The 25735-nt window shown below is 40.7% G+C and overlaps 1 protein-coding gene across 2 annotated transcripts; it reads left to right on the top strand.

Moving 5' to 3' along the window:
* The first annotated feature begins 10 nt into the window (after nucleotides 1-10).
* Nucleotides 11-25578, top strand: simj (transcriptional repressor p66-beta simjang). Of its 2 annotated transcripts, none has more exons than XM_018005706.2 (9): nucleotides 11-922; nucleotides 19617-20475; nucleotides 20892-21225; nucleotides 21944-22054; nucleotides 22122-22223; nucleotides 23447-23645; nucleotides 23706-24725; nucleotides 24792-24893; nucleotides 25185-25578. In XM_018005706.2, the coding sequence occupies exons 2-9, from the start codon at nucleotides 19658-19660 to the stop codon at nucleotides 25367-25369; spliced, it is 2871 nt and encodes a 956-aa protein (XP_017861195.2). In that variant the 5' UTR covers nucleotides 11-922; nucleotides 19617-19657; the 3' UTR covers nucleotides 25370-25578. The 2 variants fall into 2 exon arrangements, with proteins under 2 accessions (XP_017861195.2, XP_017861196.2); XM_018005707.2 differs by having other exon boundaries at nucleotides 26-922; nucleotides 21968-22054.
* The last annotated feature ends 157 nt before the right edge of the window (nucleotides 25579-25735 follow it).

The raw sequence follows: 25735 nt of genomic DNA, 5'->3' as shown, positions 1-25735 counted from the left end.
CGCCTCCGCTTTTGCCGAACGTTTGGTATATTTTGTTTTGCAAGTTAACGGTCACACTACTGCGTTTATTTTAAATGTATAAGCAACATTTACAAAAACAACATCGAGCGGGTAGGACGCGCTGAAACGTTAGCGGATAAAAGCACCGTTTAATTATTTTACAATTACGACTTTGTTATTTGTTTACAAACAAAGCTGATAAAAAAAAATTGTGCTACTCGCGATTGTGTTACAGGTGTAATTATTATTGCAACGGTTTCGCTTCCCCTCCTCTGCTTCGTGTTTGTATGTATATAATTAAATATGCATGTTTATTTAGTGAGTGAGAGAGAGCTCTAGTAAACAAATCAAATAGTAATTAAATTCAATAAGCAAATAAACAAAAGTGCAATATTTAACATAAAATTTATTAGCACCATTTGTGTGCGTGTAATAAGGTGAAGATTAAAGTAAATTTTTGGAAAGCCGTAGAAGGCAGCCAAGAAGCAGAACGACCAGCGACGACGCAGCAGTATCAGCGCGTTCTGCAAGTGTATTAGTGTTAAAGGCGCACAGTCTACACGCGTAAATATATATGTACAAGCATATGTATGTGTAAATAAGCAAGCGAATATATATATATATATCTAGATACATATATATGTACACAAGTAAATAAGCAAATTACCAAACGCAACCACAAGAAAAAAGTGAAATTTCTCAAGGCAGAAAAATTAATGAAATTTATCGTGCACTTTATCGGTGTGTGTGGTTAAGTGTGTGAGTGTGAGTTGTGTGTGTGTGCGTGAGAGTTTGGAAAATTATTATAAATTCCAAGAGGCTGGACGCCAGCGTCTCCGAAATAGCGGCCACAACAACAACAACAACAATAATAATAAGCAGAAGCTTAACGGATTTTCTACTCATTTTTGCTCTTTCCGCGGTAAGTTAAAAAAAAAAAAAAAAAAACAAAGCACCACAGCATAATCATCCCAAGAACACGCTAAAAATTTTCATTACGTCGAAGAAAAATTCAATATGTATGCCTTGCCAGCCAGTTCCCCCCGCCCTACATCTTATCCATCGCATCTGCTTCCCCTATCCAATTTAACCTCAACCGGTCTGGTCTGCTGCTGCTGCCACGGCTGCGGCCGGCGTCTGCGTCGCGTGTGCATGTCGTTATATGTATTTATGTATGTGTGCGAGTGTGTGTGTTGAGTTTTCGTACTAGTGTGCGCTTGTCAATACGCTCGTTAAAAAAAACTCTACGTCGCTACCTCTGCTTTGCTGCTGCTGCTGCTGACGTCGTCGTCGTCGTTGACGTTGACGTTGACGCTAACGCGATGTCAGCGGCTTCTTCGACACTCGCGCACATTATTTTGCAAGCTGTTGTTAGCGTTGACTTTTTTCGTCTCTCTTTTTCTATATTGACAATTTTTACAGCTTTTACCGTGTTTTTTTTTCCGGTAGGGTAGGCGTTGTTGTTGTTAGGCGTGTGGCCGGCTCAGTGACGCCATGCTTAGGCGCTCGCTTTTATTATCTGCTGCTGCTATTTTTTTTCTTCTTTTTTGTTTCTTATATTTTCAGTTTGTCGTTTGGCTACGTTTTTATGTTTAGGCAACGGGGTTGCGCCGTTATCTATATACACATTTGCGGTTGCCATACCTCAGGCTAATGTGGGTGTATGTGTGTGTGTTTCACTTCGCTTGTTTATGTGCTGGGTTGGTTCTTTTTAGGATATTTTAGTGGCGTGTATTGCTGTCATTATGAATGAGCATTTGCTGTGTTGCTTTGAGTATTGTGTTAATGAACTTTCATTCGCAAACAACAAACACTACAAGAGAAACACTGTTAATCAGTTGATTGCATTGGTTTCGTACACTAGCAAGTTTCGTTAAGTGACCCTTCTCACATATACACAGTAGCGGCGCACACATTTAAATACGCACGCATGCACTTGTTCGTCCAGCCTCACTCACTCTCTCGCACTACTCTACAACTACCTTGGCCCCTTCCACTCGCATGCTCACTCTCGTTCGCTCGTTTGCTCTCTCTCTCACTTCACTGTATCTCTTTCCCTCTTGAGCCAACGAACGCATTTGGCAATAGCACGAAAAGTTGCATGCTCCAAAATACGCACACACATACACAAACACGCATACAAGCGAATTCTTCTTGCTCGCTCACTCACACTTGGCTGTTGGGCTATGCTGGCTGCTCACACACGCACCAGACTGTCGTTAGCTTTAAACTTATTTTTGGCGTTCTTTATGTGCTTGCATTCTCGCCGTCTCGTCTCGATGACGACCCAGACCCGCATTTTCTAGTCGCTGCGTTGAGCTGTGTGTGTGTGTGTGTGTGTGTGTGTGCCAGTGTGTATTGGTATCAGTATCGTGCGTTGTATCCGTGTATGCCTGTGTGTGTGAGAGTTAGTATTGAATATTTGGGAGCGGGGCTAGCAGCCGAAATTTTCATCGTTCAGTTTGTGTGTGCAAGTGAAACGGCACCTGTTTGCCCACCCTCCTCTACATGCACTCATACATGACAGAAGGCAGACTTAATGCAATGATTTTCCTATTTGGGTTATGATGGATTTTCTTTTCCTGTGACCCAACTATTCAAAATTTGCATTACAGCTCCGCTTATTGGATGGAGCAGATGTAGATATATTTTGGTATACATTTCTCATAAAGTTTAACTACTATCTCAGAAATGTTTATAGATAAGAAAGAAATGTAATACAGTTTAAATTGTTATCGCTTCTTTTTTCCTTAATTATTTTTTCATAGAGCATTGAACAGTCGCCTGCACCTGTTTTACTTATTTTTTTTATTTCGTTAGCTGCAAATGCAGACGAATTGTTGAAATATCAGACACACACATACGAACATACGATAACTCACATAGGCATACACAAACGTACATACCTAAGCTCTCTATATGCAGAGGCTTACAGCAATAACAAAACCCAAAAGAAGAAGCAGAAGAACCAAATGTAGTTTAAAGCGCAACTAAAACTAAACACAGAGTAGTAGTGCCTGTGGGCGTCGAGTGGGGGTGTCGGTGGTTGGGGTAGAAATGGTATTTTAGTGCATATGCCGTACATACATATATGTATGTGTGTATGTGTGTGTGTGTACGCCTATGTATGTTTGCATTTCTATGTGAGTTGAGTGGATTTTATATCAAAAGTACAGTCGCTCAGTGATGTTGTATTTCATAGTTATATATACATATATGTGTGTATGTGTGTGTGTGAGTACATAAATTGCATGCTCATGCTTCAATAGTTGCATGCAACGATGCTTCGTTGAGTTACAAACACAACCACGCATACAAATATACATACATATATATTTATATATATTGCATGTACTTGTATGCGGCTAAGCCTAAGCGCCAAACATTGTTGACAACTAAAACAAAAGCACAAACGGGAGAAACAGCAACACAAAATCATTGCGATCCCATTTAGTGATTACGTTCGCAAGCGTTAGAGTGAGAGCGAGAGCAAGAGAAAGAGAGAGAGCGAGCGCGTTTATAACAGATAGCCCCCGGGCAGCAACAGAGATTTAGTGGTCACTCTCTCTTCGCGCTCACGTTCCGTCTCTTTCTCTCTCTCTCGCTACATCTTGCTATGTGTGTGTGTGTGTATGTGATTACTAAGAGTTCCTCACGTTTGGTGCCAACTTGAACTTAATTGCACGCCAATCGTTTGTGTTTCGTTCAGACATTTTTGTTGTTTTTGTATTTTTATACTCATTCACGAAAGTGAATCAGTATATTGGTTTTGTGCAATGTCCGTCTTGCTGTCCGTCCGTCTGTCCGTCTGTCCGTCTGTCCGTCTGTCCGTCCGTCCGTCTGTCCGTCTGTCCGTATGAACGCAATCTATTTCGGCGCTATTGAAGCTAGAGACTTGAAATTTGGAACACATACTCGTGTATATCTCCGATTTATAAAGTGTTAAAATTTTCCCGATCCGCCCACTAGGGGCGTGGCAAATCGGAAAATGCATTTTCCGATATACCAGAAATCATGTTTGTTGAAGAGCTAGAAAGCTGAAACTTGGTATGTAGGTCCGCGTTGACCACCCAAGATCACGAGCTATGGCGGATATATCTACGCCCATTGAGGGCGTGGCAAATCGGATAAAACTGTATCTCCTAAAGTTGTAAACCTAGAATGCTGAAATTTTGCACGTCAGCTAATGGTATGATTCTATAAAGTCTGAAGATAAATTATAAGTCTACGCCCGTTGGGGGCGTGGCAAATCGGACCTGAAGATATAGTGATTTTTTAAATTCTCCTATATTTTGGACACTATTTATGGCAGAGACCTCAAATTTTGTATATATACTCGGACTGATCACCCAAGACCAAAAAGTTTTGTCGGATATATGTCCGCCCACAGGGGGCGTGGCAAACCGCAAAAGTTTATATCTCCTAAAGTATAATAGCTAGAAGCTTCAAATTTGGATAGTTGAGTTACTGGTAGCCTCCTCTATCGATTCCCCAAAAATAATTTTTACGCCTCTTTAGGGGCGTGGCATATCGAAAAATACCCTGTAATTTTCACATTTTTTTAGGGTAAGCATTCAAACTTTGCAGTTAGGGTAACGTTATCTCTTTCTAAAAACTGACCAAAAATGAGGTGTCTACGCCCAGTTGGGGCGTGGCAAATCGGAAAAACCTGTATATTCTACAGTATTAGAACGAAACTTAACTACTAAATTGTTGATGGGATGTGAATGAGTATTCCGCAGTCGGTAACGCCCGACTGCAACGTTCTTACTTGTTTTTTTTTTTATCGATAACAAGTGTCAACATCGCTCAGTCACGATCGGGCCAGAGCAAAGGGCAAAGTTGCTGCAGCAGTGCAGCGGCAAAGGGTCAGTGTATGGTCATACACAGTGCTGCCAAAGGCTGAATATATTGTTGACTCTTTTTTGTTTTTTCTTGCTGCGTTGTGTTTTTTTATGGCTTTTTTTTTGTCGCTTCGCTTAACTCTGGCAAGGCGCAGAACGAAAGAGAGAAAGAGTGGGCGCTGCTGTGGCTGTGGCTGCTGCTGTTTGTGTGTGTGTGCGAGCGAGTCAGCATGCGACTTGGCTGTGGCTGTGTTGGAGCTCGGAATGGGAATGGAAATGGGCTTGGGGCTTATGGCTTGGGGGCGTTGGGGACCTTTACTTTTGGCTGCTGTCGCGTGTTGGTGGAAAAAAATCGATTAAAAGACATGAATAGAATTCATATTATACGCATACAAATATATATATATGTACATATATAAATTTACTTTAATTTGTTGGTTTATATAAAAGAAAAGTGCTGTAAAATGTATTGATTTTTCTAAGCTAAGGCTTGGGGTGCAGCAGCAGCAGCAGGAGTGAATGCTTATGTATCAACATTTTTCGGCAGCAAACTATGCCCAGCGGTTGGGGGTGGCTGCGCCCTAAGGGTTGTCGTCGTTGTTGTTGTTATTGTTGTTGTTGTTTGTGTGTTAGTTGAAATGCAGACGTTTTTGCATTGTTGTTTAGTGGGTGGCTCTGTGGCTGTAAAGTGGCCCAAAACACGGACAACACACGCACACACACACACAAACACACTGTTATACTATGGCCGGGTACAGCTGTGTACATGTGTACATAAAGCACTCACCCACACACACACACAAATATATATAGATATACATATATATATAAATGTATACAGCTACAGTCGCATGCAAAAACGGATACAGCTGGAGAGACACAGATACAGATACATATACAAAACAAGCTATGTGGGTGGATGGGTGTGCGTTGGTGGCGTCGGGGGCGTGGCAGTAGTTGGGTGGCAACTGACTCGCTTCCTTCCTCGCATAGTTCAAGTATGCATATAATATCCGGGACTCGGGACTTCGGTCGGTGCCGAAAACGAAGCAGCTTGCAATACCAACGGGATTTGGGAGGCTGCTGCTGTGTGGCTGGAGTTGGATGGGTGGGTGGTTGGGTGGCTGGGTGCTTTGGTTGAACAGCATCCGATAAAGGCCTACGGCAATTGCGACGCGAACAGCATTGCAGCTGTTTGAGATGGGTGTGCGGGTGTTCGGTTGGTAGGTGGTTTATTCGGCTCTGCTTGAGTGGGTTTTGGTGGGTGGTGGTGCTGCGCGTGTAGAGTGTGGAATGTTGGCTGGTTGCGTGGCGCTGGTCGTTGTCCCTTTTTGCTTTTTTGGAGTAGTTCAAATGTGTCGCGAGTGAGTGAAGAGGCTAGGGTCAAGGGTGGCGCGGGTGGTGCGGGTCACAGGCCACACAGTGTGGGTGGTTCGGGTGGCTGTTGTTGTTGTATGCCATAGTTGCGTAATCTATGCGATGATATGCCACTGCTCGCATTTCGGCCCCATTGTAGTTTTGTGTGTGTGCTCCAACTACGACCCGCTGGCGATTGCATAAAGCACAGATCAGGGCCATGGCTCCAATCCATAGAGCAGCTCTAAGGGGCAGCACGAGAAGAGGGCTGAAAAGGAAGGGGAACTGGCGTAGCGGTAGTCGGTTTGTTTGCATAGTAGGGGGCAGTGCCTGGCCCTATGGTTGGCTTAGAAACAGCTGCAACAACAACTGACAACTGACAACAACAGCAACAACAACAGCAACAACTGCAGCTGCAACAACAAAATCCACACAGCAAATGCAAATTTGGAATTGTAATGCAGAGAAATCTGAAATAGCTGCAGTTTTTGCAATAGCCGAAACATATGTAGTCATAGATACATGTAAATGTATCTATATATCAACATATACATATGTAAGAATAACTAAATACATATGTATATCTAATTTTCATGCCCTCTCTAAATGATTCTATTTGAAATATATACATATTTACATAAACTCTATGTATATATGAATATATTATATATCGAATTAACTAGTTAACTTAAACAATCGAAACTGGTTGTCTTTGCTTTAAAGCCTATAGAACATATACATATATAGATGTAGATTTGATATTGATATAGATTTAGAACTCAGAAAATATTTCACTTTTAGTGAAATATTAATATACATACATAAATTGCATTACTTTATTGTTAAGGCTTCTTTAATCTATGTAAAGGAAATGCATTTTATATATTCATGGGAGACTTTAAGAATCTTTAAGTTTCTATTTATAAACACATATATTTTAAGCCCTACAAATGTATTTATGTACAATATATACAACAATACATAAACATTAAACATTTATGTTTTAAAATCTGCAATTGTTCCTTGGTTAACTATCCTAAAATGCAAGATTTCTCATCCATGTGATATACGAAATTTCCATGGATATTTAGTACATATGGATATATGTATGTATAAGTGATTTTAATCTTAGCCTGTCTTTAATATACTAAGTATATTCATTTATATAGCTATAGCTATAAATTCTATATATGAATGAATGACACATATGAGAATATGTGTATGTGTGTCTGTATGCATTAGACCTTATATTTAACTTCTCCCATAACGTAGACACTGTCAAATTATGTTTTGGATATATCCCAAGAGAACATAACCCACACCAACATACATATATATATATATATATTATCAATATATGTTCAACACCTGCTTTTGCCATCACCTCTACATGAGTTAATCCTCTTCTATAATGCCTATTCCCCATCCAGCTGTTTGCAGGAAATTAGTTTTAGCCACATTTCCGGCGCCTAGTTGGCCATTAATATTACCAAATTTTAATGGTAATGCAAATGCCACACCAGAACAATTAGCGCTGCTTTACACTGCACTGGGCGGCGGCTGCATGTGGGCGTGGCACTCAAATACATATATTCGACAGATTAATTATGATATATATATATATGGATATATACACATATACATATACATATGTATATTTGTGTGTATTTGTAGCTGCGTCTACTAAACTACTCCTGCGACTATGAATTGCAAACGCAACTGTACCTGCAGCTGTGTGTTTTGGCCTGTGCGAAAGGGGTGGGGGTGGGCGGTGGTAGGTGCGGCAGGGCTGGGCAGGGCAGTGGGTGGTTGTCGGGCGTTGTAGGGGTTAGCTGTGAGCAGTGACTAGGCGACGAGAGCGCTGATGGTTTTGCATGACTGTGTGCGTGTGTGTGTGTGTGTGTAGGCGAGTATATCTATGTGCATGTGTGTGTTTGGGACTTGGCTTCGATTTTGCGCGTTTGGCAATTATGTGGACATGTGTCTTGACACCGCCTATTATATGTATGTATATGTGTGTGCATGTATTTGTATACATTTATATACACACTGACAACCACTCACACACACACACTCGCATGCAGGTAGCGCCCCCTCACACACACACGCCCACTTGAAGCAGAGAGGCGACCCCTGCTATTGACATGCCTGCTCCTTCCTTGCCCCTGCTGCATTACGTATTTCTAGATACACATTTTTGTAAGGGCATAAAAAAAAATAGACGAGATATTTTCGACTGGCAGATTACCTGTAAGCAGATAAGCAGATAAAAAATGTTCTTTCTATTCTTGTAGATTTGTGGAATATGTAAATGCATTGAATATATTTACAATTATTCGATTCATATTAATAGCAAATATTTGATATATACCTACATAAACATGCCAAATTTCTTCCATTGTAACAAATGTCCGCACAAAATCGGTATACCCCATTTCTAATAAAAATTTCATTTGAATTTGAAAAAGAACAGCAAAAACCGTTAACCGACAACGACCAACTGCAAACGTTTCTGTATGTACGTGCATGTGCCTGTGTGTGTTGAGCTGGCGAATGGGTGGATTTGAGCTGGGTGGCCGCCAGACAAAAAGGCAAGCAAACGCCGTTAGCTTTAAGAGGCGACTTTAAAGTTTTCGCTGTGCCTCTTCGACGTTGATACCTAGAAGCACAACCATTTATATACTTACTTATGTATTACATATAAATATGTATGTACAATACATATAAATAGATGTATATGTATATACACTGATTATGTATCTACTTATAACAAAAGTTTTGGGCTGCCTTTACTTTGAAGTAAACTTGTCGAAGCTTTCGTTCAGTGGTTGACGATTTCTGGTTGCGCGAAGGAGGCGAAGTGGAGGCGCAAAATCATCGCACACACACACCTACAGCTGTCGAAATGTACAACAGCAAAACGAAAAAAATGAAAAAAACAAATAAACTAAGAAAAACAACAACTAGAGGCAGCAGCACACAGCGTTGCCACTTTGGCTGCTCATTTTCAATATTTACACTCGCACTGCATTTTGCTTATGTTATTTTATTATTGTTTATGTAGTTATATTTTGAGTTGCTTTAATTGCCACACATACACACACACACACACACACACATGCATACATACATACGCGAACAAATGAACACACGCACGCACAAAAACTCATATGCCTTTACTACTCACACTCTCACTTGGCACTTATTCTTTTGTCGCTCTCCCGCGAGCGCTCTCTCTCCCGCTCTCTTTCTCACTCTCCTCATACGCTTCACTGTGTCTGCTAATTTATGCACGTTGTTCGGTTTTTGGTGTCTGTGCAAAAGTTTTTTGATTGCCCATTTTATACTCAATTCAATATTATTGTATTTTACATGTTTGACTGTGTGTGTGTGTGTGTGTGTGTTTGTGTTTATGCGTGTGTTGCTCTCATTTTACAGCATTTTTTTTTGGCGTTTGTGCTGTTGCTACTGCTGCAACCGCCTAGCAGTAGTCAAAGTCAATGTAGAAGACAGTCTCATATCTCTATTTTTCATGTAGTTTATTTTTTAAATTCTCTCATTTTACTCTCGCTCTCACGGTCGCTGGCGTTCTCTCTTTCTCGCTCTGTCTCTTCTATTCGTACGTTTGCCTTTTTTGCTTGAGGCAATTGACCGTTTAAATGAGTCTCCGCTGTTGTTGTTGTTATTGTTGTTGTTGTTGCTGCTGTTTTAGATGCTGTTGTTGGCACGTTGAGATATTTTCTTATTTGGGTTTACTTTTATTTTTATTTTTTGATATACACTGTTCATCTCACTGCAAAGCTAAACGAAACCCTTTACCTTTGTGCGGGTAGCCACACGGTGCGGAGAGATAGTGTTGCCACTTTATTTTCAGCGTAGACAAGTTTCAAGTGGAATTGCCATGCAGTTGTTGTTGTTGCTCTTGTTACTTCCTTGTTTCTGTCATTCTCAACTTTGTATATAGATATATGTATATATATATACTTATGTATGAATGCATGCATGTATGTATATATACGTGTATATAGGTTTGTATGTGTGCTTATGTAACTGCGTCGCGGTTCGCTCGCCAGGCAAGAATGCGCAAGAAGACAGACAGAGACCCATCACACACACACACACATACATATACATGCATGTATAAATATGCGCACGATTTTGATTGTGCATGTGTGTGGCCTTTTTTAAACAAACTCTCGCACACACATATGCTATGTACATATTTGTGTGTATGAGCAAAAACTGAAAATCAAGCAAATTCAGCGCTTTACATACTTTTGCATTGATCTTTTCCTTCTTTTTTTCGTTAAGTTTTCATGGTCGCTGCGCTGCTGACGTTGGCTAATTATGATTATCACAACAACAATGTCAATTTACTCAATACTCGATCTTCTTCTTCTGCCAATTTCATGCAAAAACAAAGGCATCAGCAACAGAAACACAAAAAAAGTGGCAAAGCTGCTTTTGGTTGTTGTTTTCTTTTTTCGGCTTGCCATTTTTTTACCTGTTTACTCTTGCATCTCGCTCGAGCACACAGCACTGTCCATTATATACATATACGCGCATATGCTCACACACACACACACACACTTGCATAGAAACGCACACAAATGTAAACACGCGCGCGCTGGTTACACGTCATTAAGTGCAAAATAAGAACAGCGCATAAAAAAGTAGTATGTAGTAGTATTTTCTTCTCTTCTTTCGTTCAGTAGTAGAAAGCGTTGCTGCAGTAGACTGCCAATTTATATGTATATGCTGTAGTTACCGTTAGCTATTAAAATTGCTTGTTTGCCGTTGCTCAGCACTGAATATTATAATGCAAACATACATAAATATGTAAATGCATAAGATGTATGTATGTATGTATGTATATTAAAGTGAACTAATAAACAGTCATAAATCTTTAGTGATTCATTTGGGGAAGATGCGGCCGTACCAGCAGCTTCACCACCACCAACAATGTCTCTTTAAAGCAGCTGTGTGAACAATTGCATATAAAAATGTACATGTACATATACATACATACATACATATATTTGTATATGGCAATGAATGTATTTTCAATTATTGATATACACATACATATATGTACATAAGTGTTTGTAAATAGAATTCGCTTATCAGCAAAAGCGCTAGAAAAATGTTTTCTCTTTTCGTTGTCATATTTTTTTATATGCTGTGCGTATACATACTAACATACATATATATAACATAAGCATGTATCAGTGTGTGTGGGAATGTGCTAACGTTTAACATCAAGTTAACTATGAAAAACGCGTGCAAGCTATTATTACAGGTGTACACATAAACTTACATATGTATGTGTGCGCATGTGTGTGTGTATGTGTTTCGTTGGATTTCTTTAGTTCAAGGCTAAAAATGACAGAATTTATGGCAGTACCTCCAAAACTGTGCCCAACCGCTTGCGTAGTGCCTAATGCATATATGTACATATGTACATATATAAATAAATATATATGTGTGTGTATTTATATGTTTGTATACAAATTGTACAAATACTCATATAGTTTAACGGGCACTGAAGGCCACTTTAATTGCAAATGAAATTGAAATGAAATCTTACATTGAGAATTGAATGAATTTCAGTTTTCTCTATTTTCTTACCTTTTTGGCACTTATCGTGTCGCATTTAAAAAAATGTCAAATGTGTGTGTTTGTATATAAACATAGTATAAGAATATAATCTGTTTGTATGTATGGTGTGTGCGTGTGTGTGTATCGGCTAACTGGTTTTGTTATTCCTTTGCTTTTTTGTTGGGCCGCCGCCGCCGCCTCTGCTGCTGCTGCGCTGTGTCAGGGCAAGCGACGCCGACTGCGCTGCTTACCTTTTACGTGTTACTTTTTGGGGTTATTCTTAACAAGCAGTGGACAGCGCAGCGGCAGCGCAAGCGAGGAGCAGATCGTCTCATTTTCATGTAGCATTCAATTTGTTTTGTTTCTTTTTTTTTTTTTTTTTTTTGTTTCATTCTTATTTAATTTTTTGTTGTTGTTTTTTGATGTTTTGCCAACAGAGAGAAAAAAGCAAGCAAAAACGAAAGGTAAAGCGCAAAGCCTAAAAATAGCCGAAGCATAGCAATGGCGTTGACGTCGACTGAGACGCGTTGGTAATTTGCTTGATTAAGTGGAATTTTTCCATACATACATACACATCAAATTGTATTGAAATGCAGTCATTGAAAAACCGTTAACAAAAGTGAGCCTAAATTATAAAAGAAAACTAAATCAGTTGCAAGCACACACACACATACAAATGCACACATACCTATGTGCATGTGCATGTGCATTTGTATGTATGTATGTATAGATAGATTGTTGCCTTGTCGATTTTATGTTTGCTATTGCCTTTTTATGTGTTTTTACTTTTTCGCTGAATCTTGTTGTTGCTAGTGTTGTGGGAGAGAGAAAGAGAGCGAGAGAGAGAGAGTGAGTGACCGGCAGAAAGAGTGAGGAGAGGCGGCCCAGGCCAGGCCAGGCAGTCAGCAATACATACAGACAGACACACGCACATACCCGCAAAGAAGCACGGTTGGATAGACAAAAGCAACGAGACGAGCGCAGCGCGCAGTCTGCTTATGTACTAAAGTCGAGCCAATGTGTCTGTGAGTGAGAGTGTGTATGTGTGTGTGTGAGTGAGAGCAGCGCGATATATGTACATACACATACGCCAGTGGCTTATATACAACAGTAATAATAACAACATCAACAACAAGACAAAGACTATGAGAAGAGCTTTACAAGCAGCTGAGCTGCGATTTTGCTATGCATGTATGCATGTGTGTGTGTGTATATACATATATATATCAAACAAATATGCAAATTGTTATTGCAAAATTGTGAAATTCGGCCATCATAAAAATAAAGCAACTGATCTAAGGCGTATTTTTTGCATAATACTAATTATAATTATACTAATGTATCTATGTATGTGTGCTTATGTATATGTATATTAATGTGCAAACAGTCTGGCAACTTCAAGCATAACTGTTTGTTGCTAATTTTTGCGGCTTGTGCATAAAACGGTTTTATCAGCAGAGCATCGCTTTTATTCCACTCAGCGTCGCTCTGCATGAAACGAATTAAAAATAAAAATAGCAACAACAACAACAACAACAACAACACAGCAATTAAAACCAGTTTGAAAGCTATTACGCTTTGTTGTTGCCTATGCCTATGCATGTACACATATGTATGTATGTGTGTGCATAGGTAATATATGGTTGTATATCTATATGCATTTATTTAGTTGGTCAGACTTAACAGAACCATCTACCAAAACAGCTGTAAAATTGCTAGGCCCAGACCCAATTCCGATTCCATTCCGGCCCCTTCCCTCTGCTTGCCCCGCTTGCCACTTGCCAATTACTCAACGCTGCCATAAAAGACAGTGCAAATATGTGTGTCCAGCGATAAGCAGCAAATCCGCACACTACAACAACGACAACAGCAACATCAACACATCAGTATTTTATATATACGCACACACACACACATTTATAGCTGGCGTCGACGCGACGCCGACAGAGGCCAACGACTACCGGCAGCGGCAGCGGCAGAGACAGAGAGGCAGTGCTGCCGCCGTCGCCGTCGCAGCGACGATTTTTCGTTTGTAGTGCGCGCAATTAATTTGTGTTAAGTTTTTGTTGTTGTTGTTGTCGTACGTAACCCATTTTCTAGAAATTTATTTATATACTACTTACAATCATGCACATAGAAATATTATTATATTTTGTGTTGCAATTTCCCGAAGCTTATCCTTATCGGCGCTATAAATAAACAAGAGAGACATAATTATATATTTATTCGTAGTTGTACATATGTATGTATGTGTGTATGTACACAATTATGAATGTAGTGAGATTTATATTAGCTCATATTGTAATACATATTTATGCATGTACATATGTATGTATGTATGTATATAGAAGCATGTAAAGTTGACTGTATTAATAGATTAGAATGACTTAACACTTTGATGTCGTATCTTAGAATTAATATACAAATACAAGTGTGTGTACATATGTAAATGAGCTCAGGTAGATCTCTTTGTTAATTATGACTCTTAATTCTTGATTGTAAATTAGTCGAGTGGAGTTGCCACTGCGTTGAAATGTGTGCTGTTAAGCAGCTGTTAATAGTCGAGAGCGTTGACTTGACGTCACTAATAAATTTAAACATTTCACAAGGCGCAGCTTAGATTTATGCGCCAGTGCATTTTGCAGGCTGCCTGCTTGCTTGCACCCCGTCCCACCCCACCAGCACCACTAACACACAGTCCCACCATGGGGACGATGATGGTGAGTTAATACATATGTACAGTGCCATGTACAACAAGTCGGCCGCTCTCGCTCGCTCGCACGCGCTCTCATCGCGACAGCAACGGCAACAGCAGCCCACCGCTTTGCTCCTCTCTCTCCCTCTTCCGTTAGTCGTTGCTTATGTATATATGTATATACAATGGCAGGCCATAAGATATGCGCATTTCTTATACGACTATGTACGTATGTATTTACTTGTATATATGTATGTTTATAGATATTTGTATGTATGCAGTACCTACTTATGTATATTTGTTTATTTATTCGTCCGTTTGTGTGCAAAGCTGCTGCGACTTGTTTTGATAATTTTTTATTTAATTCCTTTTATTGAAATGAATTGAATTATTTTGCGCATATCGCAAAAATAAAAGCGATTGCAATTGGAGCATGTTTGGTATTGAGTATGTTTTCGAAGGGCCTTTGGTGGATTAGCTAACCATGGAAGGGTAGGGAAGGGAAGGGAAGGGGTAACTTGACTTGTATGCAAATCGATAGGTCTGGGCGTAGTTAAGGTGTACCGTGGGTGTATATATATACATATAAAGATATATATGTGTGTGTGTGAGTGAGAGGTGTGCATGGGGTGGCCAGACAGTTTTCAGTGCACCCCACCCCCTCAGGGCCTCTGCCCCCAGTACTCGACTCTACTCCCAATTCGGTCGCCAACTGCCGCCGTCTGCCCGCCACTCTCATTTTGCTGTTTGGCTTTGGCTTTGGGTTCGCGTGTGTGTGCGACGCGCTCTCTCTTCTGTCTTGCTCTCTCTCTACGTCGGCTGCTGCTGGTGCTGCTGCTGCTGCTGCTCACCGCAGCCGCACTCAAACACATTTTGCTTGTTGGTTGCTCTTCGCTTTTGTTTGTGTTGTTGTTGGTGCTGCTGCTGTTGCTGCTCGCTGCGCTATGTACACAACTGTACTTTTGATTTAACCTTATTTCTTTGCTTTTTTTTTTGCTTTGTGTGTGTGTGTCGCTGTTGTTATTGCTCGTTAGTTGTGGCCTAGCTGTTGTTGTTATCGTAAGAGATGACTCTTACAGTACTTGACGCGCCCCACTCTACGCCACTCCAGTCGACTTCCCACGACTGGAAGTCAAGGCTGTTCTGCTGTTCCTCTGGAATGCTGGCGCTTATCGGCGGTCAGTTATCTACGCTGCTTCTTCTAATAACCGCTTGCGTTGGGCAGGTGCCAACGACCGTTACATTTAAACTTGAACTTGTCTGCGATGTACAGTGAAAGCTCAGCACGTTCGCTGCACGTTCATAGCGAGAGCAACATTAATAGCACCAACAGTAAAAAACAGTAATTGAATCACCATTAAACAGTTTAAAAGGTTAAATAAACATTTATAAACTGTAATAAATATATCATCTGCAAAAGGAGTTAGCAAAACTTTTAATGCACACGCTCATATACATATCTACCCTATTGACACATATACACTCATACACACAGACGCACAGAGCTTAACTTTAAGCGCTAATTGAAGCACATTTAGCGCGCTATTAAACACAATTATAAACACTGAATGCCAACAAAAGCCAAAGCCAACAAATCGATATACGACGTTTTCTATGCATTCAATGTCAGCCATATAAAAAGTGCCGGTATCATATTAATACACACAATATTAAAGTATGTACATATATACAAATAATTAAAATGTTTGGATTTTTTTTTCTCTTTGAACATGACAAAAAATGCGAACAATCATGGAACACAAATGCACAAACTTGTATATATGTATAAGTATACGTGTATACATGTACAGTTGCGAAAAATAAAATAGCACCACTTGCAAACGCAAAGTTTAAGAAGTTCTCCTAGGTGCATTTATCAATGTATTGATCTAATTTTTTCTTGTATATAAGCAGAAAACAATTAATAATCGCAACAAGCAAGAATTATCCCAAAAATATTAATCGTTTTTATATAATTCAAAAAATTCTCAAAAAAGTCGTAAAAATGCCGAAAAAAATAATAGCACCACTAACCCTTTTCGAGTGAAAATCTATATATTTCGCAGATTTGAATATCTTCAAAAGCACTAATTGATGAGATTTGTTGTTTATATATCTATTTTGATTAAAAAATTTTCAGAATTTGTGAAAATTTTCAAAAAAAATGGGTCGTGAAGAGCATTACACCACCGAACAACCCAATCTCATCAAAAAGTTGATTTCGGCTCAAAATTTTCACAGGAAAGTTGGTCATTTGATGGGTTGTTCAAATAAAATGATCCACAATGCATTATTCCATAAAAAAAATTAATGAAAAGCGCGGATTTCGTTGAGTTCTGACCCAAAATCATGTCACTCGTCTCATTTACGAGAGTAAAAGGATCCTTTTAAGCCGGCTACTCAACTGAAAAAGGACCTAAACATATCAGCAATGGACCAAACAGTACGGAAATATTTAAGACATCTCGGTTTGAACACTTTCCGTTCAAGAAAAGTACCATATTTGAATATAAAACACATTTCCAAACGGATGGCGTTTGCAAGGGAAACACATAAATTGGTCGACGCAGGAATGGAGAAACATACTTTTGAATAATGAAAGTAAGATGCTAATTTTTAGTGGAAAAGGATCGCGGTCCTACGTGAGACATCCACAGAACTTAGAATTCGGTCCTAGATATACAAAAAAAACCCTTAAACATAGCGGATCAAGTGTATTAGTATGAGACTGCTTTTTTGCAAACGCCATCCGTTTGGAAATGTGTTTTATATTCAAATATGGTACTTTTCTTGAACGGAAAGTGTTCAAACCGAGATGTCTTAAATATTTCCGTACTGTTTGGTCCATTGCTGATATGTTTAGGTCCTTTTTCAGTTGAGTAGCCGGCTTAAAAGGATCCTTTTACTCTCGTAAATGAGACGAGTGACATGATTTTGGGTCAGAACTCAACGAAATCCGCGCTTTTCATTAATTTTTTTTATGGAATAATGCATTGTGGATCATTTTATTTGAACAACCCATCAAATGACCAACTTTCCTGTGAAAATTTTGAGCCGAAATCAACTTTTTGATGAGATTGGGTTGTTCGGTGGTGTAATGCTCTTCACGACCCATTTTTTTTGAAAATTTTCACAAATTCTGAAAATTTTTTAATCAAAATAGATATATAAACAACAAATCTCATCAATTAGTGCTTTTGAAGATATTCAAATCTGCGAAATATATAGATTTTCACTCGAAAAGGGTTAGTGGTGCTATTATTTTTTTCGGCATTTTTACGACTTTTTTGAGAATTTTTTGAATTATATAAAAACGATTAATATTTTTGGGATAATTCTTGCTTGTTGCGATTATTAATTGTTTTCTGCTTATATACAAGAAAAAATTAGATCAATACATTGATAAATGCACCTAGGAGAACTTCTTAAACTTTGCGTTTGCAAGTGGTGCTATTTTATTTTTCGCAGCTGTATATGTAAATGCTGTTATTCTCACGCTCACCAGCCGCGCCACAGTGTAATAAAGCTCTTCACAAAGTGGTAGTTATGTAAATGTTAATTTATATAAATGTTGAGAGTGGGGCTGCTTAATAAATTTAAAATATATAATTTATAGAATATATTAAAGAATCATATATTATTATATAATTAAAGACAATTAAATTGTGTCAAAATGCCTGTTGCATGTTTGGCGCACTGACCGCACAACATTGTTCCACTGTGCCGTCGCGGCTGTTCGCTCTCAAACGGCAATCTGATGACGACACAAGTGTGGAAAGTAACGAGACATAGCCGACAGCTGCTTAAGCGGGGGGAAACAAACGAACGAGTGAGCGAGCAAGCTCTACACATGCATGCGCTATTTGGATGTGTGTGTGTGTTATATATGTATACGTATGTGTATATGTGTATATGTCTGTATTGCTGTGCGGCTGCTAACTTTCAAAGCGAGTTAATTTATAGCACGTTGGGGACATTGTTGGTCAAACAAAAACAGACACACACACGTGCACACACGCACACACACATATTCATACACACTTGTAGTGTTTTGCTCGCATTCTCATCATGTTTATTATATTATGTTTGATTCGCTTTTCTTTCTTGCGCCACATTCTGTTGAGGTCGTCTCTAAGCTTAGCTCAGCTCAACAAGCGTTGCCACCCGATGCGAAGCACTGTCTTCATTGTTGTTATGTATATTTGTGTGTGTGTGCTGCAGTTATTCCATTTTAATTGGACTGTTTATTGTTTGTATCGTTTTTGCTTGTATGCATTTGCTGTTTATTGGCTTTGACAGGGGGCAGGTGCAATTGTTGCGGTAAAGTTTATTCACCTCACGCTCTCACGTGTCTTTGGCTTGTGCATGTATATACATATGTATGTATGTGCATTGGTGTGTGTGTGGGTTTGCTAGTTCTACAGCGTTGCCACTAAACATTTAGCAATTTGCATGTGCCCTCTCACTCTTTCACTTTACTTGTAAGCCCAACTTACTCCTCTCCCCTGCCTCTCCACCCTTCTCTTTTGTTATCATGTAAATTTTCGCTGCGCTTTGTATGCGAAAATTTGGTAAAACGAAAAACGTGACTTGCTTTTAGAAGCAAACGCCAGTCCCAAATCGAAGCGAATGCTGTACAAACACACTTAGATGAGATACATGTAGGTGTGTGCGTGTGTGTGTGTTTGCGTATCTTTGTTCAAATCTGACTGACCTGTGATTTAGTGTAGCTTTCCATTTGTTTTGCCACAAGCCAAAAAACATTCGGGGCTCAAGACAGTAACTTGATTTAACAAGGTCGTCGCCAAAATGATATAAAATCAGGATATCTTTATTATTTCCTTACGTTAAAAAAGAAGCAGAAAATCTCGAGCGGAGATACAGCAAACAAACAGTTAGGGGTTAAATTCTTCTTTTTTTGATTTCCGCTTGTAAAGTGACAAAAAAAAAAGGAGCAATACATATATAAAATAAAGGTGGATATCAACCCTTAGCAATGGGCGGGCTAAAGTGCAGTAGAGACTCCCTAAAGTGAACAGAACATATGATATAAGCTAGAAAAACAAAAATAAACAAATTTATTGAAAATCAAAATTTAAATCATTTATCTCTTCTCTTTACAGTTAGGTCAAGATAAGTCATCACGACGACGCGACGCGCGAAAATGGCCAAAATGGAGGTCGACGATGTCGTCGACTTGAGCCTGAGTTCTGGCCGTGATCCGGCGCTGACCATAACGCCGGCCACAACGCCAACGTCGACGCCGACAACGATCAGCAATCGAGACCTGCGAGCGTTGACTGCGAATAATACCGGATTAACCATAACGCCAGCTCCGGGACCCACAGCAACAGCTGCCACAGGCAATGGCAACGATACCAACAACAGCAGCAGCAGCAGCAACAATAATAGCAACAACAACAGTAGCAACAACAGCAGCAGCAACAACAACAACAGCAGCAGCGACGTCGCTACAGCGGGCAGTGGGAGCAGCAGCAGCGCCGCCCAGGATGAAAACAAAGTTCAACGCCGCGTCCTGCGGCCACGCACCGAACCCAAATCATATGCCGAGGCACCAGACATTGTGCTGCTGCCAGCGCGCACGAATGGCCGGCAGCAGAATGGCAACATTGATTCGGAGACGGACGATGAGGAGATGCCGCCGTATGTGCCCATCAAGGAGCTGACGCATGCGGAGCTGAAGGAGCGGGAGAAAAGCTTGCGTAAACTGAGGCAGGATCTGCGCAATGAGGAGACCAAGCTGATGCTGCTGAAGAAGCTGAAGCAGTCGCAGCAGGTCATGAAAGAGAATCTGGTGGTGACGCCCACCAGTGTGTCGCCCAACAATCCACTGGCTGCGATACCCAGTGCCCTGACAGCGAAGGGGTCGCTCAGTGTGACGCCCACGTCCGCGTTGCCGATGCCGGCCCACAGCAAGGGGCGGAGTAGCTTGGGCGGTGGAGCAGCCGCTGTTAGCATAAGGTGAGTTAGTGTAGTTGGACTATTTAATAAATTATCGATAAATATCGATGGCGTGCGAATTTAAATATGGAACTAGCCAGGGCCCTAGGTAAATAGGGATTACACGGAAATTAGTAACAACATTGATATAATATCGATATTATACGTTTCATAACGTTATCGATAGATATCGATTGTCTTATATATGATTATGGAGCTAGCAATGGCCTTAAGTCTATAGGGATTAAACGGAAATCAGCGATAATATTGATGTAATATAGATAGTATATGGTTGATTGCGGTATGGATGGATATCGGTTGTCAAATATATTGTAGAATCGGAGATTTAAGATAGAAATCTTTTCCTTTTGTGAATATGCTATGGATTACAGCTTACATTATATAAAGCAATATACTTATCTCATCTATTTCCACAGCGCCAGCAACAGCCGCAACATAGGCTCCTCAGCAGCGACGGCCGCTGCGGTGGCCGCAGCCGCAGCAGCTCTGTCATCCGGCTCGCAGCGCGGCGGCAGCAGCAACCTGATTGGCAGCGGCAACAACCACTCGATACTCCCGCCACCTAGATCCTCGCTGGCAGCAGCAGCCGGAGCGACACTGGCAGCGGGCACAACCATAACGCCAGCCACAAACAGTTCGCATCGATCGAACGTCTTGCCGCCGCGCACAAATCTGCCGAATCTCACGATTACGCCGTCGGTGACCATAACGCCAACGTCGGCGCCGCCATCCAGCCTGAAAGCACGCAATGTGAGTTATTGTAATGTCATCGTTGCCGTAAGCGCCGAGTTTTTCCACCCTAACTTTAAATCTGATTTATCAAATATATATTTATATCAACATGTATTCCATATGCACCAAACACACAAGAACAAAATACACTTTTTGATTGGAGTATTATAGTATGTTGAGAACAACACTTATCAAAATTGCTGCACAAAACTCACGCTTACCAACACTAAACACCTAAGCATACGAATTATCGAAGCAAATCGATGAAGCGAACTATCTATCGACTTAACTTCCTTCACTCTGTTTCTATAATTCGTCTTGCAACACTAGAGAAAACACTTTAACTGTCATCTTGAGCTGCCTTGGAACGTGTTGCGTAGCCTGCTCGCTTTTACTGTCAAAGAGAGAAGGAAGAAAATCTTTTAACGAAGATTTGCTCATTATTATAATCATAAAAAACAATTCCGAGTAGGCTGCGCCGTATGGGCCCATTGGCAGCTAACTTTTCTTTTCTTAACCATTTTGCATAAACCAAATTTATTTCAAACGAAAGCTTTTATATTCCTTAAGTGCAAAGAAAGAGACAGAAAGAAAGAAAGAAAGAGCAAATATATAGAGTAAAACCATTTTCGCCATCAGCCCAACATCAATTGTCTAATTTTCGTTCTATATTTCTACTACTAAAAAATACAACAAAAAATTATATAAATAAAAAAAAAATTGCCAAAACATGCAGCCTAATATTTCGGATAATTCGAAGGTACCTGGGACCATTAGCAATTCCGTATCTATAACGCCGGCGCCCCCACTACAATCGCAGCATCAGAATCAGCTAAACGATTTGAAGGTGAGCCGGTGAAATTGATTTACTCCAATATAAATATACTTATCTAATATCATCTTGTTTTCTTTAGAATGATCGCAATGCACAGCGCGAGGAAGCTCAGACACCGGCTCAGCGTCAGGCAGCTGCTAAGATGGCGCTGCGCAAACAGCTCGAAAAGACTTTGCTACAGGTGAGCTGTGTGGCCTAATGCAGATAGAGCAGAACGGGAACCAGGACGAGTAGTAGAGCTAGCTAAGCTGTGGGTTGGAAACTCACTAGGATAGAGCTAGCAGTTTCGAGCAGTTTCATTGTTGATAACTCCATAGATATAAAGCTCTTACCACTATTTTGGGTCAGAAATAGAAGGTGCTGACTTAAGCTAGATGGAAACAAATATAAAACATTGATTTGATAAGAAAAATGGCTCAAGTATTGCACAAATAAGTTAGACTTGGTATGCTAAACCCAAACTGATAGGTTAACAATATTTCTGGACATAGATCACATAGATAAGATGTTATGCTACGGCTTGAGATCGGATTTGAATAGAGAAATTCAGCACAAGTTGATCTCAAATAAGCTTCAATTAGTATTTTAAGCCCAAATCGATATATATCGATTAATTTTGCGAAGGAGGATTGAAATACCTTATAGAGTATCTTTATATATATAAATTTTTGATTGCTACTGAGGATCTTTGCATTGGCATTGAGAATTTAACCAGTAGGCTTTATCCAGTGACAGTTTTCGGTCATGCTCTCATGTTAAATAATTATTCAATATAAATATAAAATATAATGCCACGAAAACGCAAGGGGGCTAATTTGAGTCGTCGAACAGTCAAAGTTAGAGGCATGCAAGATATCAGAGCTCAGAGATCAGATGAAGAAAGGCAACAAATCAATGCAGATGTCCGTGTGAGAATGGCGCAGTTACGTGCATCCCAATCGCAAGAGGCACAAAACCAGCAAAGACGATTAGAACGAAGGGTAGCGCGCAGATTCGTGGTCAACAGACGTAGAAGAACCGTAGAGGACCGACAACGTCAACAAGTACTGCCAGCACATTCATCTCTTCGCCTAGCATTTCAGTATGAGCCACAAAGTCAGCTCATTGCTACCAATGCCAAATGAGCATTATAACTGCATCCCCTCCCCCCATTTTGTATTTAAGTACATAATATTCCCTAGAAATAATGGAAAAATAATGGCTAAACAACGTACATATGTATACTCTTGATGAATTGAGTCGATTTAGTCGTATTTTCAGGAAATGTTTCAGTCAGTAGCAGTCTATTTGAATGCCAGTTCTTTAGTATTGAGAAATATAAAATTTATAGAAGATATCCTTGAACTTGCTTTCAAAAGCATTTGTATTCAACAGTAATTCATATATAATATATGCCTTGTCTAGATACCGCCACCAAAGCCCCCACCGCCAGAGATGCACTTCATTCCCAATCCAAGCAATACGGACTTTGTTTATCTGCTTGGACTAGAGACAGTTGTGGATTATTTGACCGTGAACAAGAAGGCGAACGCTGTGGCGGCGCCCTTCCGATGCGCCCAATGCAAAATAGACTTTACGCCCGTTTGGAAATGGGAGAAACAGAGTAAGCAAATCGAATTCCTTAAACGCTAATTATGATTAACTGTTTTATTTTGCTCCGCAGCCAACAAGGAGGCAAAGGTCATCTGTGAGCAGTGCGTGACATCGAATGTGAAGAAGGCACTGAAGGCGGAGCACACGAATCGACTGAAGCAGGCGTTTGTGAAGGCGCTGCAGCAGGAGCAGGAGATCGAGCAGCGCTTGGCCAGCAGCCAGAGCAGCCCATCGCCAGTTGAAGCGCATGCCTCCAGCAACAATGCCAACAGCGTCGCCTCCGCCCATCAGCAGCAACAGCAGCAGCAGCATCAGCAACAACAACAACAACAGCAGCAGCAGCAGCAACAGCAGCAGCATCAGCAGCAGCTCCATCAGCAGGCGCTGAGGGAACAGCGCGAACAGCTGCAAGCATCTCATGCATCTGCAGCAGCTGCTTTAGTTAATTTGCCACCTTCGGTTACCGTTATACCTACTAAATGCCAGACACCTACGCCAGCACCGCGGCCCACACCGCCGCCGCCAAGCGTACAAAGCCAGCCTACGCCGCCACCGCCGCTGAATCAGTCGGGAAGTACTCAACGCTCCTCGCGTGCTGCAGCCACAGCAGCAGCGGCAGCCATTGCAGCCCAGCAGGCGGGCATACTGAGTCCCGGGCCAGCGGCAGCTGCAGCGGCGCATCATCACGAGGCGTCGTCATCTTCAACAGGTCGCTCCTCGGCGCGTGCCGAACGCGAACATCACCAGCACCATCATCAACAGCAACAGCAACAACAACAACAGCAGCAGCAGCAACAGCAGCAGCAGCAACAACAACGCGAGCAGCAGCAACAGGCGCAGAACTATGATAAATATTCAGCTGCCACGCTGGCGGCAGCGGCGCATCTCAGCGCTCTGGGCGGCATGGGCGGTCTGAATATCAACAATCTGGCAAGTTTGGGCAATCTCAATCAGTTGGGCAATCTGGCAGCACTTGGCGGCTTAGGCAACTTTGGCAACGCCTCGACGGCAGCCAACAACCCAGCTGCAGCTCTAGGAAACGCATCGCCAGCAGCGGCCATGCAAGCCTTTCAGCAGCAGCTATTTAGAGGTGCGTCTAGCGAGAGAGTTTACTGTATACTGATATGTTATTAATATGGTTTATTTTTTCTTACAGCACTTGGTCAGGGCTTGGGCGGCAATCCGCAGCATATGATGCAATTTGCGCCACTTCTATACACCTACCAAATGGCCATGGCGCAAGCGGCACAAGTGGCAGGTGAGTTAACATTGAGCGAACTGTAGAAATAATGTTAAGCTAACAGGATAATGTTAGCAAAAGTGCATATACAGTGACATTTGCAGTGAACCTAACAGCCCCAAGCTATTTAACAGCAAAATGTATAAGAATATTCTATTCTGTTACATACTGTTAAGCTAGCAGTCAGAGCGCCATTTGACTTACGGCAAAATGTCAACTAGCATTGTAGAGTTAACTGTAAACAGCATTAAAATTGTAGATAACAGGATTGTTTCTAATTTGGTTTTCTTTCTATTTCCCCACATATAGCTTTCAACAACAATAACAAGAAGAGCAGCTCCGCTTCCAGTTCATCGAAGAACTCGAACAATGCAACCAGCTTGGCTGACATTCAGCGGGCGGCGGAGTTACAGCGTCAGTATCTGCTGGAGATGATACCGCCACAGCAGCCGAGTGGACCCAGCGGCAGTCGCCAGAACAATTGGAAGGCCTAAGCAGAGAACGAGGCTTAATATGAACAGTAACAGCAGCAACAACAACTAACTAACTTTATAATTTTCTTGATTAGGTAATTTTATAATTTACGCAAGCAGCATAATGTACACGTAAATACAATGATTATACTATTTGTAAACAATAATTATAATATAATTAATTATACATAATTATACATACAAAAAGAAAAAACACATCTTCAACGTAATTGTTCGTAGTTTCCTTTTTTTGTTAATACATGTCGTGTTTCGCTCTCATTTTCCATACAACAATTACGACTACAATTACAACTAGCAATAGAAATCGCAAAAAGAAAAAATAATAATTAAAAAAAATTGAATGAACACTTTTAAGCTCTTATAGTA

The sequence above is a fragment of the Drosophila arizonae genome, chromosome 4 (assembly GCF_054131065.1).
Source record: "Drosophila arizonae isolate 15081-1271.41 chromosome 4, UAZ_ARI_1.0, whole genome shotgun sequence".
NCBI classification, from domain to species: Eukaryota; Metazoa; Arthropoda; class Insecta; order Diptera; family Drosophilidae; genus Drosophila; species Drosophila arizonae.
Note: the sequence above shows the minus strand (reverse complement) of the source record. Positions and strands in the feature narration are given on the sequence as shown.